At 39.2% G+C, this 20,779-nt stretch overlaps 1 protein-coding gene across 1 annotated transcript in view; it reads right to left on the reverse strand.

The window, feature by feature from the left end:
• The window catches only part of GNA14 (G protein subunit alpha 14), a 154,934-nt gene that overhangs the window by 61,934 nt on the left and 72,221 nt on the right, over positions 1 to 20,779 (reverse strand). Inside the window, exon 2 of the mRNA XM_006918454.3 lies at positions 14,988 to 15,172. Within this exon, the coding sequence (XP_006918516.1) occupies positions 14,988 to 15,172 (185 nt within the window). The remainder of the gene's footprint in view (positions 1 to 14,987; positions 15,173 to 20,779) is intronic.

Genomic DNA, 20,779 nt, shown 5'->3' on the forward strand with positions numbered 1-20,779 from the left:
TTTTACCATTAAGTATAATGTTGGCTAAGTGTTTGTCATATATGGCCTTTATTATGTTAAGGTATTTTCCTTCTATACCAATTTTGGTAAGTGCTTTCATCATAAATGTATGCCATAACTTGTCAAAGGTTTTTTCTGCATCTATTGATATGATCATATGATTCTTATTTTTTAATTTGTTTATGTGGTATATCACATTAATTGATTTGCATATGTTGAACCAACCCTGTGCCCCTAGTATGAAGCCCACTTGATCATAGTGTATAATCTTTTTAATACATTGCTGTATTCAGTTCACTAGTATCTTATTTAGGATTTTTGCATCTGTGCTCATGAGAGATACTGGTCTGTAATTTTGTGTGTGTGTTATCTTTACCAGGTTATCTTTATCAGAGTAATATTGGCCTCATAAAATGTGTTGGGAAGTATTGCCTCCTCTTTGATTTTTTGGGAGAGTTTGAGGAGAATAGGTATTAAATCTTCTTTAAATGTTTGGTAGAATTCACTGGTGAAGCCATCTGGTCCTGGACTTTTACTTTTTGGTAAGTTTTTCATGATTGTTTCAATTTGTGAATATTTATTTATAAGTTTTTGTGTGGACATATGTTTTCCATTCTCTTGGGTGTATCTCTAGAAGAGAAACTGTTGGGTCATATGGATGCTGTTTTAACTCTTTGAGGAACTGCTCAACTCTCCTCCAAAGAGGCTGCACCATTTTACATTCAACATGGAGTATGAGGCTTCTTCTATGTATATTCTTGCCAAAATGCTTAAATCTAATGAGAAAACAAAAACATGAATCCTGATTTGGGCACACTCTATAAGATAACTGGCCTGGACCCTTCAAAAATTTCAGTGTAATTAGAGATAAAATAAAAAAGGTAGGGGGGGGGGGTATAATTTAAAGGAGAATAAGGATGACAATTAAATGTAATGAGGGTACTTGACGTGTTCCTGGATTAAAAAAGAGAATCTATAAAGGCCATATTGGAGGCACATGGAGACATTTGAACTTGCATTTTATATTTTTTAATATTACAGCTACAAAGTAAACCTTCCTGAGTATGCTAATGGTATCACAGAATTCCCTGGTTCTAAGAAGACACTGAAGTATTTAAGGGCAACATCATGATGCCTGCGGCTGACTTTTACTTACATAAAGTGTGTGCGTGCGTGCGTTTGTGCGTATGTTGTGCGTATTGCCAAAAATGTGGAGGGGAGTATCTATTACCAACTGGTTGAGTGTATATGAGTGTTTACTGTGCTGTTCTTTCTGGTCTTTTTCTAGTTGTGAAATTTTTCTTTAAAAAAGTTGAGAGTTAAAGTCATTCGAAGAACACAGAAACAAAAAATGACCCCCAACCTATAGAAAGCATGAATTAAAAAGGGGGTGAGGAAGAGAATGAGCACTTTTCATATGCCTCAATTCATCTTGACTTCTGACAAGCTGATGTTAAAAAACTCAAAACCCCTCTTTAAGACTTGTATTTAGATCCGTGCTAGATTGACATGAAACAGAACCCTACTGAGATTTTTCTAGTCCTTCTAACTTGCCTTGGGCACATTATTTAACCTCTTTAGATTTCGGTTATCTAAACCACAAAAAGGTCTGGGTTGACCTAGAAGATAACTGAGGGTTCCTTCCAGCTCTGAAATTCTAAGACTCTATAATCCAACTTTCTGAGTGGGATTCAGGATGAATCTCCTTTTGAATATAGTCTCATTGGGGTGACACTTGAGGGCTTTTACTTCACAGGGCTTTAGATGGAATGAGTGCTTTATCTCAATATTAACCAAGAATCCTTAATCACATTTAAACAGACGAGCCTTAACATGGTGGGAGGACCCTTGTGCCAAAGCATACTGCTCTCAGATGGGTCCTGTTGAACATCTGGTTCCCAGTCAGTGGCCTCTGGGCATCTCACCAATGAGCAAGCCTCCATCTGTGACCCAAGATACCCTTGGGACAGCCAGGGAGAAGAGATGGAATGTTCCCTTTAGCCCTTTCTATATCAGGCTTCCAGGATATAATTAGGAGGCCGCTCTCAGGACCCATTTGTAGGGAGTTAGGTTGAAAAGTGTCCCTGGGGAGAAGTGGGTGAGGAGTGAGCAGGCATCTTGTCTGGAGATGTTCTAGGATTTAAGATTATCTGATAAGTGATGAAGCAGTCCAGCTTTTGAGGGGAAAGGGAGATGCTCTCGGAACTAGCCAAAGTTAGGAAGGGGCCAAAGTGCTTCCATATTAGAACTACCCAGGAGATTTGAATGTCAGGCACCAAGATCCCAGGGCACCAGACATTTTCTCAACTTAAAAAAAAAATTATTTTTTTTTAAATCAGAAGGGAATAGAGGTTTAAAAAACCTTCCCAAGATGGCCATAATCTTATGCAATTCCAGATTTTATTATTCTCCAGTTCTAAGAAGGGTCTTTCATTCCTCTATAGTTTGGAAATTTAAGGATCACATGATACAGTTCTCTCATTGTACAAAAAAGAAAGCATTTTCAGAGAGGACCAGCAACTTGCCCAAGTTATCTAGCTCACTAGCCACAAAGGCACAGTTCCAAAGCCTGCTTTGCTTCCCAGAACAGACCTTACTCTTAAACCCCAAGAGTGTCAGTCAAAGTGTTCCTAAGGTTGCATAGACAACAGAAAATACTTCATTCTCCATATGGGTCCCATGCACCAGCTCACTGATAGGCACTGAGAATCAGGGACCATTCCTCATTGAAACAGACAGCTTGGAGGTGCAATGTGTGTGTGTCTTTGCAGGGAGAAAGGAGAGATTATGTTCACACCCCTCTTCTTTCTCCTCCGTTGTCTCTTCCAACTGAATTAGACCAAACTAATGAGAAAGTCTAGAAGTCTGAATGAACTGGGAGTCAGGTGAGTTAAAACTTATAACCACACTTGAGACATAATCCAGGAAGAATATCAGAGTTAAAATGAGTCCTATTTATACCACTATCAGAATATACTCTTCAGGTCTTATTTGATCTTTCCTGGACTCTCTGGCACTAGTTCAAAGGTCACTGTCATGTTTTGTTTGTTTGTTTCAATTTGCAAAATGAATTTGAAATCATCTCTGGCTTATTTACTTTTCTCTTCTAGGAAAGTAAAATTTTAAAATATTCTCCATGCAACCATTTCAAATCCACTTAAAGGAAAGCTCTTCGATCTTCAAACTTCATCCAACAGATGCAAAACCCTGATATTTCTGTTACTTTTTAAATTATATGACTCCTTTATGTAAATATTGATAGAGATAACACTGACAGTTGTGTGAGTTAGTTGGATACGAGCCAGGGAGAAAGGAATTGTCTGAAAGTGGCCAAGAACAGCTTTTGAGAAAGAGAAGCTTCCTTTCAAGTAATTTACTGCTTTCATCATCAAACCTTTGAATAAGGACTCAAGATCTGCCACTGCACGTACTTTATATCACCCACAGAGAAACGTAAAGCACAGTGGTTAACAGCTCTGCCTGGGAAGTCAGACCATCTGGGTTCAGCTTTCAGCTTTGCCATGTAACACTTGTATGATCTTGGGGACATTTTTTAACCCTCAATAAACCTCAGTTTCTGGATCTCCAAAGAGGGGGAAACTGATCATATCCACACTGGCACAGATTCACATTTGTTACAGTCTCCAACCTTAGGGAGCTAAGTATGGGAGGAGATGGCCCATGGTAAGTGCTATGACACAGGTGACACTCACAGCAGGTATGTTAGCTGAGTAACACTCCTGGCCTCTGCCCCTATCCTTTCTTCTATACTGTTAGAGGCCTGCCCCTTGAGGAGAGGCCTGGGGTCTTCCAGAGCTGATGATGACATTATGGGTAAGTGTATTTATCACATTCTAGGTTCAGTATTAGTCAGATTACATGACTTAGTTATAAGCCACATTCTCTGCCCTGAGCTTTAGACTAACATGACATTTTGGTCACCATATACTTCACTTCTTTGTCTTATTTCTCAATTACTTTAGAAATTAGCTGCTGAAGAGGATATTATTCATTGAATCTCTCTTCTAACTCATAAATAAGCCATTTTTCCTACAGAGCTGTTTTTCCCCTCTATGAGATTCCAAAACAGCTACCTGCTGATTCAGCTTAAAAAGGGTCATTGCCACTGACCTGACTTTCACAGACAGGACACATTTGCAGTTCACCAAACACATCCCAAGAGCTGACTGAACATGGCTGGTCCCAAGTTTCCTACACTGGATTTTGAGCCCTATAACTATTCAAACTTCTTGATTATCCTGGAACTCAGAAGCAATATTTCCAATTGCTAAATGTTTCCTCAGAAAAAGAAAATCATGGTCATGTAGACTCTGTCTCTTTTTGCCTAGTATCATGATCTCAAATGCAAGGAGAGGCAAAAATATATCACATGAAAGAACAGCTCAGTCATGCTCCGAGATTGTGGATATCAACCCGGACAAAGCCCTAAGACAGCTCTGAATTTGTATTTATTTTCACACAAGGTTTTAATTGTTACTTCACTAACCATTATTGAGCCCAAATTGATGCAGAGATAAACAGGACATGATTCCCAATCTCAAAGAACTCCCAGCCTAAAGTGGGAAAGGTACATAAAGAATTATAATGTAAATATGGTCAATGCAAGGCATTACAGGTACACTGGAAAGAGAGCCTAACCCCAAGGCGGATGGAAGCAGGAGGTTGTCAAAGAAAGTTTGCTATGGTATTGGATGCCATATTCAAGATGAATAAATGAAGTCAGTTGTTTATGAGTGCAAAGGGAATGGGTGGCAGGATATTCCAACAGATGGAGAACATGAGCAAACAGAGAGGCATGGGATATGCTGGAAACCACAATCCAATAGCGAAAGCAGATGAGGCTGGATGGTTTGACAGAGACAAGTTCAAAAAAGAACACAATGTGGCCCTAAGATCACTTCTGTGGGATCATAAAAAAAAAAACTCAGATTCCTTTGCTCCAAAAATTGGTTCTTCAATAGATAAGTTTCTGGCAAACTGGCCTACATCCATGTCAAGCACTAGAGCCACAGAGGTGCGTAATAGCAGAGATGTCCTTGGCCTTCGTGCAGCTTCCATTCTAGTGGACATCAAGAAAGTCTTGGCTAGGCGAAGAAAGAAGGAAAAAACAGAGAAGAACATGTGCAAAGTCCTGGGCTTGAAGGAGCATTGTGAATACTGGGGCCGAAAGAGAGGAGGTCACCGTAGTTGGAGCTGAATAAGCAGCAGCAGAGTCATGGAGATGCTGCCGACAAGAGCCATGATGCTCGTTAAAGCAAAGCCTGTCTGGTAATACAGATTACCAGGTGCATTTCATTTTGTTTTTAATACCAAAACTTAATACAAAGTAACAACTTGAGTTTTCTGATGTTGTCCACCTGAAAACAGTTTTTGTTTTGTGTTTTTGGTTTTGTTTTTGTTTTTGGTATCATCTTTGAGAGCTGGAAGAAACACATGAATGTAGCATTGCCTTTGAGCTCAAAGGAAGCTGAGAGAGACAGTCATGTAACAGCTTCACACCGCAAGGACAGATGAAGACTAAGAGGCACACAGCACATGCCCTGGGGGCACTGTGGAGAGAATCACTGAGGCTTTAGGGGCCGCTGGGAAACCTGTACTCAGAGGAATGTTCTTCCAGGGAAATAGGCCATTATATTCTTGAAGCCCTAGGATCTAGACTAATTGTCTATTTATCCTCTCTTGAGCCTAACTTTTCACTTAGAAAGAACTTTTCTAAGAGCTTGTGCCATTCATTTAATTCATAAAACAAGTATGTGTCAAGTGCCTCCTACTGCCACGGGCTGGATCTTCACCATTTTCTAGGTGGAAATGACCATTAGCCTCTATCAGTCATTCATGTTAACATATAGCGGCAGAAATATCATCAACCTGGAAGCAGAGAAGCAAAACTATCATAAGTAGGTTTTCATAACCAAATTAAAGGAAGACTTGACCTTGCATAAGGGTTAGGAAGGACATCAAGTCAAACCTTTGCTAACAATAAAATGAGTCATCTCTGGGAAAATAGAAAAAATAAAAACAGACCACTCTAACCACAGTGATAATGACTTGTGCCCTATAGATAAGAAAGTGGAGAGCATGATCCAAATAGACAAGCTCTTGTTTCCCTTAACACAAAGCCCATTGTCTGGGTAAATTCAGGTGTGGGGACAGCCTGAGTGAGCCAACTACTCGGTCCAGCCTGGACCTTCCTTCTCGAGTGAAGGAGTAAAGAAATCACCAGAAATAGCATCATTTGTTAGGAAATATTCTTTCTCTAATTCTTTCACCTCATCATTAAAAAAAAAATGTTAAATCAAGCAACTTGAAAGACATTACATGGATTCTGCCTCATCTTTCTGTCATTCTGATCCAAGATTTCCATGAGGGATGTTCTTGTCCACAGATACCTCTTCTTGTGGTGACATGTAAGAGCACCAGGAGATGCAGATGCCAGCATCTGCAGGAAGAAGGCACACTCATTCATCCATCCATCCATTCCCTCATTCATTCAAAAACAGGTATTAAAAACCTAAAAAATGCTCTTATCCTCAGGAAGGGTGTGAGGATGCATCCACAAACCATACACATTCTGGAACATGGATTTTCTTATTGCAAGTCTGGTATATATGTCTTTCTGTTTCTTATTCTGGTATTTTTTAACTGTGTCTGAAAAAAACTGTTGGATTATATGAAATAAAACAGTCTATACTGATAGATATAACACTGTAATTGATGTACTGCCTTTATTAACTGGGAAGTTAGTAAAAAAAATAAAATAATTTTTTAAATTTTGGTGGAAAAAGTAACTTGTTCAGGACACAGTAGAATATGATTTTTTGTTGTTTTTTTTTAATGTACATTACCCATATGTTTAAATTTTATAATATCACCAGAAGCCAACATAGCCTTCATTTGAGGAAGAAAATAAAAAATATTGAAAGCTTTGATAATTTGCCCAAGACTGTTAAAACCGTAAATGACAGGCAAGGCAGGAAATCAATATTATATCAGCTATAGTCTATTTTATCTAGTACACAGAGAGAGAGCATGCTAACTTGACTTTGGAAAGAGAAACTTTCTTATTTGGGGTAATTACTAACATTGTTAGGGCTCCAACAATCAAATGACCCAAATCATGATGATTATGATGATGATGGTGATAAAATCCCAACGTGAAGCCTCCACACAACTCAATAGGGAAGACATTCCACATCAACACAAAGCAGAGATACAACAGGAGGGGGCAGGAGTTTCAGGCACTGGGGGGAATTGGTGACTACTGGTCAGTCATATTGGTCTCCCTTGCATGCCATCCTTCAACCACTTCCACTGCTCTCAGGATAAAAGGAAGGTAAGAACTTAGAGGCACCTAAAATACAAGCAGCCATTCTTATCGACCTCAATCTTTTTGTAACTAACTCCACCTTAACTGTTTAAACGTTTAAAAGACTAGATGTGTCTTTGAAAGAGAATCTAGAAAAACTTTCTAGACCTTTCTCTACTCCTAATAAATTATACAATCATATGCAAAAGCAAACAATTAGTTAACCAGATCCTGTAAATGGTCAACTTAAACAAATCTTTACTTCTAACTACAAAAAGAAAGTGCCAAAATATTTTAAAATTTGAATTTACAAAATGCTAAGCAATAGTAACAATGTGAAAGTGACTTTACCATACTTTAGATCACTCTTAATTAAACCTGACAAGAGTTTTATGTATCACAAATCAAGATGAAGTACATGAGATATAATCTCTCAAAGTTCCCTGAAAACATTTAAGCTTCCAAAATCAAGTGTCAACTAAAAAACAAAAACAAACAAACAAACAAACAAAAAAGCTGTTCTGGTTTCTAATGAATGTGGCTTTTATTTTAAAAGGAGGTTTACTGGTAAACATAACCATCCACCAGCAGGTGCATGTGCACACAGACACATACACACATACACACACACACACACACACACACACACACACACACCCTTTTAACAATTTGTTTCTGTTGGATTAGTTACTGTATCACATTTGAGCCCCCTATCCTCTTTAAAAAAGCTTTTAATACACAGAGGATGCTTCCTAGTAAGTTTTTCCTGGGATAATATTGCAGAGCTTATTAACCAATAAATAAGAAAATCTACCTCTAAATTCAATAGTACTTGATGAACATGTGATTCCCTTGGCAAGACTCCAAAACAAACCCTGGGGGGGAGCGGGTAATTTACTTCTTGACATAAATTTATGGCATTCATTCACCTCTGAAGTCACTGGGTGTTCAGAAAAAGCAAGTCTGAGGGGACAGCAGTAATGACACATCTGTTACCTCTCTACTATCAGAAAATGAGAGCACAGCTTTGCCATGTGGAGAAGGCAAATAGTGAAGGACTTTAGCTCTAACAAAAATTTAACTAGCATCATTGATGATTTAACTTTTATTAGAGTATTGATTTGTGAGGGTGTTTTATATGGTTCCCTTTATATTTTAAGATAGCAACAAAATTGGATATAATTGAAAAGACTCAAGGCGAATATTTCACATATGTTGGATAGATGGACAGATGTCCATGTAGACTGGCAGTCACACTAGTTCCTGGATTGTTTGTAACTTTTGTGAGATCTCGCCTGATTTTTGAAAGCATTTCTTTGGATGTGGTAGGTTCATACCTAGCCTTGAGGTAGGAGAAGAAATTAATATTTCAATGGACAAATCAATCTAATGAATCATTGGTCCTAAAACTCATCTCCCATGCCAGGCGTAAAGGGGATGGGTGATCAGATTTACTTGTGACAGTGATTGAGAAGAAAACCAGTTCTTTCTCCATCCTATTCTTTTCTATTGTCCAAACTCTTACATTTCAAGCTCTGATTATAGCAACTTCACACTAATATCACATCAATTAAGCAGAGAACGATTATCATAAATAGAAAAACTCCAGCCTAGGATTTTGGTGGAGAAGTTGTTGTTGTTATTGTTGTTGTTGTTGTTGTTGTTGTGCCACTAACTAGAACTCCCAGTTCTTAGGAGAAAAATGTACCATGTGATTTTTAATTTACAATAAGGCACGGGAATAAAGAGCTAAGTTTAACATCTGCCAGAGAACCAGCAACCCTGGGCTACAGCCAAATTCTGAACATGGGCCTCCCTGTTCCCAGAGACTCATGTAGAATCTGACTTTTCAAATTGGATGAGAAAGTAGGACTTAAAAATATATTTAAACAGATGTTTTAAAAATGAGAAAATAAGAGGGTCTTAAAATACTTCAAGCTCTGAGAAACTCGTCTATAAAAAGTGACATAAATTGACCATTTTCACTTAACAGGGCCTGATTTCCTCATATGAATCTTTAACAGACTCTTCTGTAACTTCAGCCTCTTGCTTTCTGAGAATGAAAAGTTAAGCTGGAAAAGTTGTATATACAGAGATGTGAGACATTATCAAAGTTCTTTTGGTGTTAAAACATGTCATTACCTGTGATCCTATCCCATAAATACCAGACTTCGTTGCTTAAATGTAGTTCAATATCTGATGCTTAAGTTCAATACCTGGTAAATTATCATCTCAATAAATAAAAATATCTATCAACAATGAGTTAAAAATATACAATTACTTAATTTCCTAATGTGTCATGTTTCTAATTACTCACAAAACAAAACTGTAAGCTATTTCTATTATAAACAAAAATCTACACCTCGGGTATGTTATCAACAAAACCTGTATCCCTGATTCTTTACTGATTAAAAAAAAACTATAATTTCCACGTAGGGACAAGAGAAAAAGGAGGGCAAGAAGGTGCCACTAATGTGATCTCTGGAAGATGAGATGCAGCCTTTTCCTCTTCCCTGACCCCACCCATTGCTGGAAGCTCTGGGCATGATGCTGTGTTGGGCCCCTGTGAGACTCAATGGAAATAAACACAGAATCTGACCTGAATTCAAAAATGTCCCCTGGAGATGCTGTCAAGGCTATCGTCACCTATCCAAGGCAGCCATGGCTGAACAAAACAAACATTCTCAATTTATCTTTGGGTGGAGACTAATTAGATCATTCCATAGGAAAGATTACCAGAAGTCTCCCTCCCACTATGGAAAGATTGATAGACTAATCAAATCCAAACTGAACACCTCCAAACAATATTAAGGTACATATATCAGTGGTTCTCAACCTTGGCTGCCTAATCAGAATCACCTGGGAAGCTTCCACACATCAATCCAAAAGCTCAGGCTGCATTCCAAGAATACTTAGCTCCTGCTTTCAAGGTTGGTGCCCTGGGCAGCAACAGAAAATACCCATGTGCAGACAAGACTGCAAACCGACCACTGCTTTGGAAGTCCTGTTGTCTGATAAACTCAGCAGTCCAAGGGGCTGAAACGCAAGACATTGCAGAGAATTGATGATAAAAGTATGCTTACCCAAATGTACAACCTGCAAATTTCAAATAGAACAAGCAGAAGCCTCGTGAGGCAATTCAACCCCCCAAATTCAGCCTTTCAAGAACTGTGGTTGGCGAGATGGCCCAAGCCCACCATCTCAACTGAGACTTGGAATTCAGCAAAATCTAATGGACGAGTAAGATGCTCTTTGAAGGGCATTTCAAGACCTCACACTTCTAGAAACACTGACTTAAATGAGGTACTTGGAGTGAAATGGCTGGCAAAATACTCCTCTTACTGTTTAATCATTCACTCTCCTTTCAAAAATGTTTTTGTGTTTGGGATGAGCCCTTACAATCAAATTTGTGTAGGTTACATGCAAATATGACATGACCTAAGAGTAGCTAAAAGCTCCTAAAAGCAAGGGGATCAGAGAAGAAGCTGGGGTGTGCTGCTAAGAGGGCCTATAGACCTAATTAATTTTTCTAGGGATCACTGAATATAGAACTAGAAGGCTTTTGAGAAGTCAGGCAGGCTGTCTTTTCGCAATGAGAAATTCTGTATCTAAATCATCCAAGCAGATACTACAGAATCTGTAAGGGGATCAGAAAGATTTCCTTTACCGCGGGACAGGCCTAGAATGAAAATTTTCCAAGTTGGAGGCACTACAAGCAACAACAACAACAAAAAATGAAACTCTTTGGGCTTCGGTGAAATCATCACTAGTAAACATGAGTTATAAGCTAACTCAAATTTAAGAGGTCTGCCACCAAGCAAATGCCTTTGTAATATTGGTTCAAGAAGTCATAAATTCTAAACTGTGCCCATACAACGCTCTTGAGAGACAGTCATATAAATTAAGGCCTATCAATAGAGTGAACAAATACTTATTAATCATTTCTTTAAAAATAAAACAGGCAAGGTAGAAGAAAAGATTATTCAAGGCTATATCTTAATTGAAAGAACATTTTGGTTAAAAATCAAATGCTGAACTAAATTTCTGATAAACTTCCTTTCATAAGCAGCCTGTCAAATAATAGGCAAAGATTTTCAACAACCTAGCAGAACAATAATCTCACTAACATTGAAATTTTAAAAACCTCTAAAATTACTTTTCATTTCCTTCTAGATACATTTAAGAAAGTGTTTCCAGCTCTGAAAAAAAATCAGATAAACACTCAGCAATAAGAACTGAGGGAGAGAGGACACACGCCACCGTGAAAATAAAAGCTAGTGAAGGTTGTTCATCCCTGTCTTAAATAATCAATTGTTTTAAGCGATGCGATACTTTGTAAAGAATTTAATATATATTATGCTTCTTAAACTAATTACTTAATACTGTTGGAACACTAATCAATTTATCATTTTATGGCCTAAGTGAGCATGGTACTTTGTTACAGTTTCATGTTTAGAATCAGGACTAGCCCACTAGAGAAAAAACAAGAAGGAATGGATGAAAATGACCTAGACAAGTAACAGAAGAAACAATGAGTCCATTTTTGGTTTCTGAACTTGCCCCGGTATTAACCTCATGTTTCTTGAGTGCCATTTAATTTGTAAAGCACTTTGTTTTGCTCATGTTGGCCTATGAAGTAGACAGAGCACGTGTGGTCTACATTTAACAGATAGGGAAATGCAAGACCAGAGAGGTTACATGGCTTCTCCTAGGACTAGGGTGGGCAACTAAATCCACCTGTGGCCTGTTTTCATATGGCCCATGAGTTAAGAATGGCATTTACATTTTGCAAATAGAGTTTCCAGTGAGCCCCACACATTCATTTATGCATTGCCTATGGCTGCTGTTTGCATTGCAACAGCAGAGCTAAGTAGTTGCCACAGAAACCAGATAGCCCTCAGAGCCAAAAATATTTTCTCTGTGGCCCTTTACAGGATAAGTGTGCTGACTCTTGCCTGAGACCCACAGGGGAGCCATGAGCAGAGCCCAGATTTTTGGGAACCAATCCAGTGTTCTTTCCACTCAATCCTTTGCCTCTCCTTAAGCTATTTCAGCATGTTTTTCTTCCCAGGCACATATCTGAGGGATAAGAGGGAGTTTATGAAGCACGAAAGTAGGTACTTGAAGTAGAAAGAAAGAAGGCCTTGAGAATGAAGCCGGATACCTCAAATGAGAGGAGAGAGGAGGTGCAGTTGAATTGTTTCATAGTTTCGTAGGTCTGTGGAAGGAGAGGTCATTCTGCCTCAGGATGGACCATATCCAGTCTCACCTATATTAGATGATTTAAATAATGAGATTTGGGACCTTTTGACTTCATATTTAGATTAGATTTGAGACATAGAGTTGATGGTGGAATGGGTTAAGACTCTGGGGGATACTGGAATGGGGTGAATGTATTTTGCTTGTAGGATGGACATGAATGGGGGGAGTCAGAGGGAAGACTGTGCAGGGTTGAATAGTGTCCCCCTGAAATTCATGCAAACTGCAACCTCAGGAAGTAACTTTATTTGGAAATAGGATCTTTGCAGATGTAATCAAGTTATGATAAGGTCGTCCTGGATTAGGGTGGACCCTAATCCAATGACTGGTGTCTTTATAAGAGGAAAATTTAGACACAAACAGAGGAGAATACCATGTGAATGCAGAGACACACTGGGGAGGGGGTGGGGGGAAGCGGGAGAAATGGATATGATGACAGAGGAAGGGAATGAAAAAGACATCGAAGATTGCCAGCAACCACCAGAAGTCAGGAGAGAAGCATGGAACAGTCTCCGTCAGAGACTCCACTTGGAACCACTCAACCTTGATTTTGGACTTCTAGCCTTCAGAATTGTGAAAGAATAAATTTCTCTTTGAAGCCCCCAGTTTGAGGTACTTTGGTACAGCAGCTGTAGGAAACCAACACAGATGAGCAGACCAATGGAAGTGGCCTTATGAAAAAGAATTAAGATCGAGAGAAAAGAAAAAAGTAGTGGAATGTCGAACCCCATAAAACCTTTTTGTTTAAAATATAAACTCAGAGTACCTCTAGAAGACCTTGAGGAAAAACAAAACAAAACAAAAACCCAGAGACCTTGATTACTAAATTTGATTGGGTTTTACAAACACGTTGCCAAGGTAAGCAGAACTGACTTATACTTAAGCATTTTCTACCCAATAGGTCTGTTTACAAATCCATTCCTAAATTCTAAGCTTTCCCCAGTCACTCCACTATGACTGAGAAACAAAATGCATTTTACAACAGAGAAAAATAGATTAACTGAACTGCAAGACATACCTCTTCTCCTAATCTTAAATTTCCACAGAGGCCTTAATTTTTAAAATACTTTGTACAAGGTGATTAAAAAAGAACTGCACGTGTTCAGAACGATGTAATTCATGTACTCGAAACCGTAAAGGAATCATCAGTCACCTCTAGAATCTCCCAATGGCTCAATATGCACCTCTGACATTACTTCACACCAGATATAGTAAAGGCTAACCCACTTCAACATACACACACATTTTTCAGGATAACACTGTTGAAGGTTAAAGCTGTAGGCAAGATACATTCTTTCTTTTCTTCAAGACTGCAAGGAAATTGTAGTAAAGACATGATTTGCAGACATAGTGTAAAAATAAGTCTAAAATATGGTGCATGCTGTTTTTCTATGTAATCCAGTCACTGAGTAAAAATTCAGATTGCTTCAAAAACTTTTGTTTATATTTATATAAAATATACATGAATACGGGTGCCACAAGTTCATGATAAAGTTGCCCTTGGGGTCTACACCAAAGCCCGTGCAATTCTAGCATTTTAGCAGCCAAATTTCTTTTTAATAGATCCATGAGGGACTCATCTTAGGCATAATTTTTCTCTTTATCATCACATCATGTTATAAATTGGTATTATTTTAAATAAACTCTATTTCTAATCCATATTCTTAATGAACTCATACATAGTATTTTCTGACAGATTTGCATTCCAGTATACCATATAAAATTTTATTTGCCTCCTCCTCCCACCCCCCTGCCTCATTATTTTCCCATAATCTTAAACAGATTTGTATTTTAAATAACCCGCGGTGATAGGAAAGCCAATGCCAGCTTGATATCATTACTTTTTCGGAGTCCATTGCTAGCTGGGACATAAGCACCTCTCTCATAAGCTATTACTTAATTCCCAAGAAGGGCCAGCTCCCAAAATAAACAAAACTCAGTGCTTTCTCTGAGAAGTCTGCAGGGCATGTGTGAAAATGTTCCCTAAGACTGGGAATTCTTGAAAAGTTGGCCATTGTAAACCCAAGGCCTCCATTGCTCCAATGAAAAATTAACCGAGTATCTTAGCTGAAAGAGAAAATGTAGTATAAGTGATAGAGATTTATATGATGGAATTAAAATATCTTCCTTTTCTCAGTGACTGAAATAAGCAGCAACCTAAATGACGGCCCACATTTCTGAACCTCTGCACATGGGGCAGCCCCACACCAATACTGTGACAGAACTGCAGAAGACTGCAGGGCAGACTAAATTCATCACACTGCTGTAGGGTTTTAGCTCAAGAGTTTCTTTTGGCCTCTAACCAAAGCACTTGGTAAATCTTTTTGTTCAAAGTCATCTGCTAACCAGAGTAGGAAAGCATGCAATCACAAGTAGGGCCAATGCCCCTAAAACGCTTTACCTTATTCTGTTCACACACATACTGTATCCTCAGGGTGTCCATGGCTCTGATCATGGCTTGCATGGCAGTGAATATGTTTTGGTAAACCAGCTTTGTGAACCCCTTTCTGTCTTCATCGCTGTAACCAGACCCATGGATAATTCTCATTTGCTTGATAAAGGTGCTCTTGCCACTTTCACCAGTGCCTAATAAGACAGAACAAGCAAAAAACGCAGTCAGCTGTCTTCAAAAGGAACACAGTAAGAAAGGACCACCTGGCAGAGTTGGTCTATGTCACGATTAACAGGCTGATGGGATGGGCTTGGAAAAAGGCCTGCTGAATGCTGATACAGGGTAGAACCATCCTAAACCCTGGGCAGAGGGGTTTTTACCCTGGACCCTGTGCTTCAGAAGCCCTCAAAGATCCCTTTCCCTCTCTCCTCCTCCTCACCACGCAAGTCTGAGTGACTTGGAGTAATCCTAAACATCGGCTCTTGTGACTAACACTGTTTAGGCCACAGGGAACCGCTCCCCTACATCTCTTGCCTTGAATCCTCAAAAGAATTGGCAACTGAGTCTGAAAGCGCCAGACATTTGAGGATTTTGCCACCACTAATACAGCAGTGGCAGTGATGGGGGCTGCTTCAGAGTGCAGAGAGGATGTGAGCAGCTAGAACACTTGGATAAGAGAAAAAGCTAATAAACTTGTCAATTCCTTCCTTTCAGATACATGATACAGTTGATCTTTGAACAATGAAGCACCCTCCCCAGTTGTGCCAAGTGTCTATATTCTTGCTTCTCCTCATATTCCAATTTGTGGTTCAGGAGGTCCTCTAACACCTGCACATGGCAGCCAAGGAACAGTTTAGAGAATCAAACCATTTTTGTTGCTCTTAAATCTGTATAGCTGTCCAGGCATAACATGTGTAAAATTGGATGCCAGGGCTTTACAATAGTATTAGATTGAGATATTGCTTGAAAAGATAGTAAAAGTTGTAGTGTAAGTGACAGAGATTTATATGATGGAATTAAAATTTTCTAATGTTTTCTGTGATAAAATAATTTATTGTATGAGAGCCTATTACCACGTTTGAAACATGGTATGTTACATCCATGGTTTCTTTCGATCTAAGTACTGCTTTAAGGATTTTGCTAACAAATCAAGTTGGCATGCCCTCTGGAGGGCAAAGTTTCTTTAAATTGAAATGATTGAGAAGCTATCTCAAACTAAAATGACTCAAGTTGTACATTTCAAATGTGTGAATTGTATGGTATACAAATTATATTTTAGTAAAGCTGTTACAAAATAAGAAAAGTCGTCTAACAATATTTGTCAAAAGAACACAAATTATATGAAAACCTTAATTAAAACATTAGTGATTTTTCTATAAAGAAAAAATTACGGAAAAAAAAATAATTTAACTATAAAATCTTTATTTTATCACTCACACACATCTCGTTGACCCAACAGAATACCAAGACAGTACATTTATAGTTAAATTCAATCATCTTTGTTGTTTTGCTGACTCTTATTCATAAAAAAACGTAGTTATACATATATTTTTAGACATTTTAGTTACAGAAACATGTTTCGAGGGTAGGAAGATAGAACATATTGATAATAGTTTGTTAGCTTAATTATAACCTGTAACTGTTAAGACTTATGGGATATGAGTGTCCATCTGTATCCAAATTGGGACCCTGAGAAACACTTAGTGCAGGGGTGCCCAACCCTGGGGCTGCAGACTAGTACCGGTCTGTGGCCTGTTAGGAAACAGGCCGCACAGCAGGAAGTGAGCGGCAGGCTAGCTAGTGGAGATTCATCTGTATTTGCAGCCTCTCCCCAGCACTAACATCACCGCTTCAGCTCCACCTCAGATCATTAGGCATTAGATTCTCGTAGGAGCCCCAGTCCCTGGTGCCAAAAAGGTCGGGGACCGCTGACCTAGCAGATTTGTTCAATTTTTCCCATGTGGAAAATTAAGACAACTCTTAGTATTTGATAATATTTTTTCTCAAAAAAAAAAAAATTCCTTCAGATTGATCTTTTCAAAACACAAACCTGCTTTTCTGTCCATTTTTCCATCCTCAGTTCAAAACCCTCAAAGATTTCCCACTCTGCTCAGAAAGACAGATAAAACTTAATATGGCCAACAAGGCTGTATGGTCTGGCTGCTCCATCTTCACCAGCCACTTTTCACAACACACTTTCTTCCACCTTCTGCATTCCAACCACGCTGTCTTTTCAAACTCTCCCTTCTTATAGCCTTGGCACACACTTTGCACATTCCTAAAATGGTTTGCCTTCGTCCTGCTCACCTTTGCCTTTGGCCTGGCCTCCCTGACAAGGTCAAGTCCTTGTATTGTAGGTTTTCATGGTACCATGAGCTACTCTTTGTAATATACGTTCCTGTACTTTTGCCCATTAATGTCATTCTCCATTTAACACGTGTCTCTCCTACCAGTCTATAAGTTCCATAAGGGTAGATGGGGGCCATGTTTGTTTTTATTCATACTGTCTCTCCTTGTGCCAAATATGGTGCCTGACAGTTGGCACATGCTTAATAAGCTAAAAAAAAAAATGGTGGTAAGATACACATAACAAAATTTAAGTGTACAGTTTAGTAGTATTAAGTACATTCACATTGTTGTGCAATCAATCTCCAGAACTCTACATCCTGCAGAACTGAAACTCTATACCCGTTAAACAACTCCCCATTCTTCTCTCCCCCTGGCCTCTGATATCCATCATTCAACTCTGTCTCTATGAATTTGACTAGGTAACCCATGTAAGTGGAATCATACAGTATTTGTCTTTTTGTGACTGGCTTACTTCACTTAGCATAATGTCTTCAAGGTTCATCCTTACTGTAGTGTAGTGTGTCAGAATTTCTCTCCTTTTAAAGGCTTGAATAATATTCCAGTATTTTCTGAATACACGATAGTGATAAAGAATTCATTTGGTCTCATTTATTATACTACCAACAACATAGAAGAAGAATAAAGTGGGGCATCCTCTCTCGACTACCCAGTGCGCTATGTGAGTAGCAGTGACTCCAACCACAGCAGGACCAGCCACAAGAAGTGACCAAGCAGGAGCCTTATCCTGATTCTCTGTGACCCTTTCCGGGTTACTCCTCCAGTCCCCAAAACAGCAAATAATAGAGTAGTCACTATGTACCAGGTACTCTATACAAATTATCTCCTTTAATTCTCACAGTCGCTCTACAAAATATGTACTATTATCATCATCTTTATTTTACAGACAAGAAACCTGGGACTCAGACTGATTAAGTAACTTCTACAAGGTCACACAGCTAGCAAGGAAAAGAATGGGGTTTTCCTTAATCAGACTCTAATGACAGATGGTATTGTCAGAGAAGAAGATGGGGTCGTGACCAAAAGGACTTCCTTATGCTGGTCTAATGAGGACAAATCTGAAGTTCACAGCCACACACTGAACCCTAAGCCCTGGCAGGCCCACCATCTTGTAAGCATGCACTGCTGTGGCATGCAGAAGAACCTTCAGACAGGGGAGTGTCCTCACAAGCCATCTCACTATCACCTTCTTCCACCTTCAAAGGCAAACAAGGTGGCTGCTGTCTTTCCATGTCAGAGATGAGGAACCTGGCTGCGAGTCAGCAAACCAAGTGGGTACAAATGCAGAGCTGGGGCTACAAGCCAGGCCATCAATGCCTCCTCAGCCATCAAGGTTCACCTCCATTGAAGAAATTTCTTCTCTTCCTCCCCCACAGCTAGGCCTGCCCCTTTGAACTCTCAAAGCATCTGTGGATACCCTAGTGGAGCACACTCCCTAACTGCTTGTTTGCAGATAAGTCTCTCACTACACTTAGTTCAGTAAGAGTAAGGCTTGGAATCCACTCATTTGTGTACCACAAACACTGTGCCTGCTACATAGTCAGCTCTCGAAGCATGGCTAAATGAAGGAGTGAATGGAACAAATGTGAGAAGTCACAGTTTTTCTCCATAGGTCTCTTATATCATGGACAACCACAGAAAAATGACATGTGAATTGTCTAAGATGATTGTGATGAGAACAGGTGACCTAGAAGCCACCATTTCAATGAAGACTCTTGGCTGCCTAAATCGCATATGATATCATGAGGATCTAGGGGATGACTAGTCTACCAGGGCTTAGTCCAAAGTCCCAGATCAGATTAGATCTCTGTTCCCGTAGAATCCTGAAGTTCCTGTATCTCCTCCCATCTCTGATACTGTCACACTTCCTGCTATTCCATTCCAGCAGGGTAGACCTCTGGTCCAGTGCTACCTTACCCCAAACAAACATTAACGCTTCTTCATTGTACACACCACAAAGCCACTGTGAATGGAGGGATTATGTACCTATCTCAAGGCAAACTGTAATTTGGGCTCTGAAGTGAAAAAAAATCACTCAAGACTCAGCACAAAGTTTTACATGACAGTAGAGAATCTTTTTAAAGGCCATTCATTTACAAGAGGTTAAAGCCAACCCACCACCAGCCCCAAACACCGACATTTCTGAAATGTCACTGATTTTTGCTTCTGGACATGGAAAATTTCAAAAAGAAAATGTTTAAAATTATTTTAAAAATTAATAAGAAAGGGCACATATATTCAATCAATACCTATATTTTAACATATTCTTCAGTTTTATATTGTGGTTATTTGAAGAATAAAAAAACAAATGTGGAGGAAAATAACAAGTTAAAGGCAAAGAAGAGAGCTTGAAAGATGCACACCACTGAGGGGCTGAGGTCGGGAGAGCAGAGACTCAGTGTGGGAGGTCCTCTTGCTCTCATTTAAGCCTCGACACAACACAAGCTAAGGATGAGGAGTTGAGTTTCCTCATCAATTCTAAACGGAAACTCAACACCTGGATGTTGAGTATAACCATTTATTCTGCTCAAGTAATAAGAAAAATCTAAAGGATATGTCTCTTTGAATGAAAATTATTGCTGATTGGATTAGGTGACTTTAGCTTTTACATTCCAACTAATTATGCATTAGGATGTGTGGTTTGGGTTGGTAGCATGGGTCCACTCTGCTATTTCTTATCTCTTTGTGAGAACTTTCTCAGCTGATCCCCCACAAAACCAACATGCTGATATGGGCTCCTTCATGGCCTCAACTACTGCAGAGAGCAAGGACAATCTGGGAGCTGCTTTTGGTGGGAAGATGAACTTTACTGTCAGGTTACTAAGGGATTCAGTAGGAAGCCACAAGGGAGGATGGGTGGTGGGGAAACCAGAAGGATTTTCACTCCTGGACCCCATGCTGTTAAAACACAGATGAGGAAAGGGCCAAGAACATGTCTTAGCACAATTCTGTTTCTGGATACTGTTCCAAATATCAATAAGAAAAATGGCTCTTCTTCATTTGGTTTCTGCTTCATGGTTTTTACATTTTGGGGAAAAAAATGGTTATAAGTACTTTTACACTTTCATTAAGAGCCTACTCTGTTTGAGGTTCTTGCTTAGCATCATCCTACTGCAAGTGTTCTTCGTAATAAAATCAGCAGGTAAGTTTTGGGAAGGCGCTCTGGCTGGTAATACAGGTTCCCTCAGAGGGTCTTGCTCGCAGACCTTTGGGCTGGTGTCCAATTTGCTTTTCATGTAAGTCTTGAATACTCTCCTGAGGCTCTTACTGTAAAGCCCTATCTGGGATCCTCTGCCTTCCCCAATCCCTTAAATGTGATTTATTTCCTTTTCCAGAGTAGACGCTCAATAAGTGGTTAAATTGAACATACACAGCTTGTTACTCTAGCATGGATGGCATATACTGAAAATTTGTGTTCTAGTTTAAGTTAAAGC

Source organism: Pteropus alecto, unplaced genomic scaffold, assembly GCF_000325575.1.
Source record: "Pteropus alecto unplaced genomic scaffold, ASM32557v1 scaffold95, whole genome shotgun sequence".
Classification (NCBI taxonomy): domain Eukaryota; kingdom Metazoa; phylum Chordata; class Mammalia; order Chiroptera; family Pteropodidae; genus Pteropus; species Pteropus alecto.